Genomic DNA, 6,000 nt, shown 5'->3' on the forward strand with positions numbered 1-6,000 from the left:
CTGCTTCTGAGTGCTGGTCCCTGGGGCACACTGCATCCTTGTCAGATGAATGTCAGATGTACCACTCTTCTCCAGGGCTGTGATCAATGATGTAGCCTTTACAGTCTTACCTGTGCTGGGTCACTCCCCCTTGCTCCACCAAAGCATTGCTGATACAAGTACCAGTATATCTCTGGTCTTGGATATAGAGTACATTTATATACAGTACTTAGTCTGCTATATTTTATTTTTAATTTTCTTATTAACCCCTATCTGGACCCAGTGTTGACTATGCTTTCATAGAGCAGCCTGAGTTAGGGCTCATAATATACACGCTGCATTGTGTATGTACTGTGTTAACTGCATGTGTTGCATTAACACTTCCCATCCATATGTGGTAACACTGCGTATGCAGAAACTCAGCGCATGCAGTAACACAGTGCTTACACAACACAGTGTGTATATTATGAGCCCTAACACATGCTGCTCTTTGCAAACAGTCACATCATTACATTCTGGAATATCACCAGCCTGTGTTAGGCCTCAAACAATACAAGCTGCGTTGTGTACATGCAGTAAGGCAGCATATGCAATAATGCAGTGCATGCAGTAACACAGCGTGTATAGTATGAGCCCTAACACAGGCAAACATAGTCATGTCATCACATTCTGCAATAGTGTCACACCAGACTCTCCAAACCCTGAATGGCTGTCCGCTCCCTTGGGGATCCAGCATGTTTTAGGTCTCGTGGTGTCTTTTGAGTGGGATTCTTTTGGGGGGGTATCTGTTTTCCATGGTGAAGTCTATCTGTCTTGCTGTATTCTATTGCCAATTGATTTTACTAGTTTATATGTATACCGGTAGTTGCCTGGACACGACTGTTCTTACTGTAAATTGACCTCTTTTAAGAACTATAACTAGGGCTTATTTTTGGAGTAGGGCTTACAGTATATTTTGAGAATTCAATCGCTATAGTATGGTGTCTTTCCAAGGTTTTTTTTGTTTCTCTTGTTAGAAATGGATCCCAGTACTTCTAATTCTGGACCAAAGCAAAAGCGCAGGTCATAGGAAGCTGGTTTCAGACTCAAGGTTGTGTAAAAGGCAGAAGAAAGCGATAACAGTACTGCAAGTAGGGAATTTTATGCTGACGAAAAACAAGTGAGGGAATGGCAAAAAATGAAAGCTGACTTGGAAAAGATTTCAAAGGCAAAAAAAGATCAACATGCTTTAACGATGGGCTCTAGAGACTGAATTGCATAAATGGGTTATAGAGTATTGTCAAAATGGTTACTGTGTAACATGAATGGGAATTCGCTTATGTGGTCTTCAAATGGCTAAAGACAATGAATTAAATGCACCAGGCACTGAAAGTTACTTTGGCCGTTATTCCAGGTGGGCTTATATCTGTATTACAGACCCTAGATGTGTGTTTAAATAAACCTTTCAAAGACCGTGTGCGAAAGATGTGGAATGAATGGATGTCATCTAGTCAAGTGCGTCTGACAAAAATTGGAAATCTGAAGAAGCCCAACATAGAATTGATAGCAAAGTGGGTTCGTGATGCATGGGAAGAGATCCCAGAGGACTTGGTGCAACGCGCCTTCAAGAAATGTGGCATCAGTAATGCTATGATGGCAGTGAAGGCAGCGCTGTGTGTGAGAACGACACAGTGATGGTGATGACCGTGAACTCAGTGATGAGGACAATGTCCATGCTGATGACCTCACACCAGCTAAGGCTGAAGCTCTGTTTGGACAGACAGATGATGATGAGAAATCCAGTTTTGAAGGATTTTAACCTTTGTGTTTTAGCTTGGTTGCTGATATAGCTAAGGTTTTGTACTTTTAAAGTTATTGTTGAGGCCATATTGTTTTTGTTGACCCTCTTTTCCACTTACAGAGCTAGTTTACTATTTCTCTTTGAAATAAATATTCAAAAGCATTTAACCTACCTTTGCCTCATTTAATGTAATTTTATTGGTACCTATTTTTATTTTGAAATTTACCAGTAGCTACTGCATTACCCACCCTAGATTTATACTCAAGTCCATACGTTTTCCCAGTTTATATGGTAAAATTGGTTCCTTGGCTGATATTTGGGTCAGCTTATACTTGAGTGTGCATGGTAATTAGATCAGTCAAGCTACAAAGTGATTAATATCAGTGAAATTAGATGTTTCATAGTTAATCAAAATATGAGTATGTGTGAATATGTCTAAGATGGAAATTTTTCATTTCCTTACAAATTTTAAACTGCAATATGAGGAATATTATTAATACAATAGTACAATAACAAAAAGCTGTATTTATGTTAGTTCTTACAACTTTATCATGTTATTTTATATCCTCACAGCATTTGATGACCAGTGAAGACTCGCCAATTATAGAATACTATCCACCTGATTTTAAAACTGACCTAAATGGGAAACAACAGGAATGGGAGGCTGTGGTTTTAATACCTTTTATTGATGAGGTTCGTAAGTGAAGTAATTATATGTACACATTTTTAATCAAATTATTTAGAATAACTCAATGAGCAGTGTGTTTAAATCTCTTATGTTTTGCTCATGAGATTTAACAGCTTCTTTCTTTATTTTAAAAACATCTAGATACATTAATTAAAAGAAAAAAGCAAAGTGACTTTCCTAGTATTAGACAAAATAGATTTTAGGACAAGGAATATGCCAGAGTTTAAGAGGAATAGTTCATAATAATGAAAAATCCAGGTTCATCAAACCACAACAATCATAAATGTATATATACCTAATAACAGCTTCAAAATAAATGAAGCAAAAATTATCAGAATAGGAAAAATTCAAGTTATAGTTTAAAATGTCAGTACTTTCTGAAGTAGGAATAGAAACGACAGAAAATCAGTAAGGATAGAGGAGACTTTAATAACAATATAAACCTACTCAATTTCATTCATCATTTATAAACACAGCACTCTATTGCAAAATACTCATTCTTTCTAATCAAATAAGGAACATTCACCAAGGTTACATAATGCTCCATCAAATATGTTTCACTAATTTAAAAGGGTTGAGTATTCTCCAAGTACATGGAATAACATAGAAATCAGTAACAAATATCTGGATACTCCCCAAATAGTTTGAAATGCAATAACACACTTATGATTATCCAGTAAATGAAAGAAGACATATAAAGACAGCTTAAACAATATTTCAGTCTGGATGATAGCAAAAACACATGCTTATCCTGAGCAAAAAGAACAAATCATCTAAGCTTTTACCTTGAGACTCAGAGAGAGCAGATTAAGTAAAATGAAATAATATTTAAGAATAAGAAATATAATATCAAATATTTAAGAAATTGTAATACAAACTTTCAGGAAAAAAGTCTACATTAATCCAGATTTCCAAAAGGAAATTACTGCCAAATATCCCTGTTAAAAATAGTTTTTTTAAATTGTAACAAAATAACACCAAGTTGAATGCAGCAATGTATAAGAAAAATAATACTAGTTTTATAAATGTATAGTTAAATCCATGCAATTTACTATATTCTATAGAAAGTCAACAAACTTGGTATAGATGGAAACTTTCTCAACTTGATAAAAAGAAAATCACCTAACTCACATCCATCAAATCAGTTTCAACTCATAGTGAGCCTAGAGGATTGGATAGAACCATCTCTGTGGGTTTCCGAGATTGTAACCCTTTGTGAGATAGAAAGCTAGGCTTTCACCTGTGAACTTGATTGATAAAGGGTATCAAAAAATTATTGCTAACAAGTGGCTGCAACAGTGGGCTCAAACATGGCAAAAATTGTAAGATAACCCAGGACCAGGCAGTGTTCCGTTCTGTTGTACATAAGTGTTATGTTCTGTTAGCGATGAGTTAGTGCTGACTCAGCAGCGGCTAATAATAACAAAACAGCACTTACAGGAAGAAAACATTTTCTTTTTAAAAAAATAAGTCCAGGATTTACATTTTAGCCATTTATATGTACTGTTCTGGGGTCCTTAACTGCATTCAGCCAGGTGCATTAAATAAAAAATAAATAAAAGACAACTGATTAGAAAGGAAGAAGTAAAATTACCTTTATTTGTAGAAGATATTATTACTGTGTAAAAAATTCTAGGGAATCATCAAAACAGCTACTAAAACTATGAAGTAGATTTAGCAAGTTCAAGGGATATAAAATCAATATACAATTAACAATTGTATTTCCATGTGCTAAAAAAAAAACTACAAAGCAAACTGCCATCGAGTGGATTCCAACTTCTAGCAACCCCTGCCAGGGCGGAAACCCACAAAGGCAGCTGTCCCCTGTCATCTAGGGTCACGATGAGTCCTAACCGACTCCGTGACAGTGAGTTTACTGTAGCAGCCAAAAACAAAGCTGTTCTACTGGGGGATATACACAAAATTCATTACTTTAGGTCTGTGAATTTCACTGGATATGAATTATAGCTTAATTAAGTACATAGATGCTGGCTCTTTAAATGTATATAAAGAGTAGAGAATAAAATGACTTCACATCTTATTAATTTTCAAATAGAGAGGCTTGCTATATGTGAAAGGACACTAGTTACTCAACAGACGAAAGAACAGTTCTAATGCTAGACAGTATAGCCTGCATGTGTATAAATCTAGCTTATTTAAACGGTCACAGTACTATATTCATCCAATTATCACCTGAGTTCATTGTGATTGGATTGAATTGTATTTTGAATTTCAAATGCTTTCAACATTAGATTATGAGGCTATCTGAAACATAGTTTTTGGCATAAATTTGAATCTGTTGCTTGATTCTCTGTGAGCCTTCTAGCTCAATATTAAAGTGTTTTAACTGTAGTAGATTTATTAGAAGTGATAATATCTGGTAAAGACAAACCCCCAATTATATTTTGCTCCCCTCGTCCATTCATTTTTCCTGTGTTCACCATTATTATTTGTCCTTTGAGTTTTTTTTAAACCATGGAGATTCTGATTGAAATAATATTAAAGGTGTGAGTTAATTTGAAAAGGTAAGCATTTCTATAGCATTGTAGAATTTATAAAGTATGGCATTAATTCTGTATGAATTATGATATTTATGAAAAATTTACATTATCTGCTGCTACTCTTATCCACACATTCCTGTTCATTATTTGAATAATAGCTTCAGAGGAATTTATAGTTGAAGCAATACATTGCAGCCCTTCAAAGTGAGTAAAGGGTTTCACCAGTTAAAATTTGTTTTTCAAGAACACAATGGTTAAAAAAAAAAGAGCACAATATTAATTCTATATGCTGAGAGAAAAGACATAATGCATGTTGAGATTATAGATTCTTTATGTTTGCTTCCTCTCTCCAATTTTATTATTCAGAAGCGATTGTTGGAAGCTATGGCATCATGTAATCACTCTCTCAAAAAAGAAGAGAGGAAAAGAAACCAACATAGTGAATGCTTAATGTGCTGGTACGATAGAGACACAGAGTTCATCTACCCCTCCCCATGGCCGGAGAAATTCCCTGCCATACAAGGATGCAGTACAAGGTAATGTCATATAGAAATCTTTCAGTAACTTTCTCTCCTTTGTTAAAGTATGTATATTCTTCCTGATTGTATTAACTCTGTCCATTGTCTCGTTAAGAGAATATATGAATTTTTATCTTTTCATTTCCAACGTCTACCCTCCCAGCTTTATTTGACATTTTTTTACTTTACCTCTTGTATCCCCACCTAACTAAAAAGAATAAAAGTACTTAGCATTTTTTGTTTCAAACCCACATTTTTTAATTATTAAAAATATTCTCCCCCCCAAAAAAAATATATGTATATTCCCTTGTTTTTTCTCTCCTCTTTCTATAAACAATCTTCCCAGATAACAATAGAAATAAAGTGTAATATCTATTAATTGTCGTATTTCTTTTTGTTGAAACAAAGAGGAAGAAGACAGGAATTATAAAAATTTTATAATACTGGTTTGGGACCATGGAGGATGAGATTTGTATTATGCTGTGTGCTTTTCTTTATCTTAAAAGTTTGTTATACATGGGAGAGGGGGAGGAG

At 34.7% G+C, this 6,000-nt stretch overlaps 1 protein-coding gene across 5 annotated transcripts in view; it reads left to right on the plus strand.

Moving 5' to 3' along the window:
- XRN1 (5'-3' exoribonuclease 1) overlaps positions 1-6,000 on the plus strand; it is a 160,164-nt gene that overhangs the window by 64,767 nt on the left and 89,397 nt on the right. For all 5 annotated transcript variants that reach the window (XM_045287476.1, XM_045287478.1, XM_045287479.1 and 2 more), the window contains exons 15-16: positions 2,333-2,452; positions 5,315-5,484. In XM_045287476.1, coding sequence (XP_045143411.1) covers positions 2,333-2,452; positions 5,315-5,484 — 290 coding nt within the window. The remainder of the gene's footprint in view (positions 1-2,332; positions 2,453-5,314; positions 5,485-6,000) is intronic.

This window comes from Echinops telfairi, unplaced genomic scaffold (assembly GCF_000313985.2).
Source record: "Echinops telfairi isolate 266 unplaced genomic scaffold, ASM31398v2 ScPeMD7_16;HRSCAF=60, whole genome shotgun sequence".
Classification (NCBI taxonomy): Eukaryota; Metazoa; Chordata; class Mammalia; order Afrosoricida; family Tenrecidae; genus Echinops; species Echinops telfairi.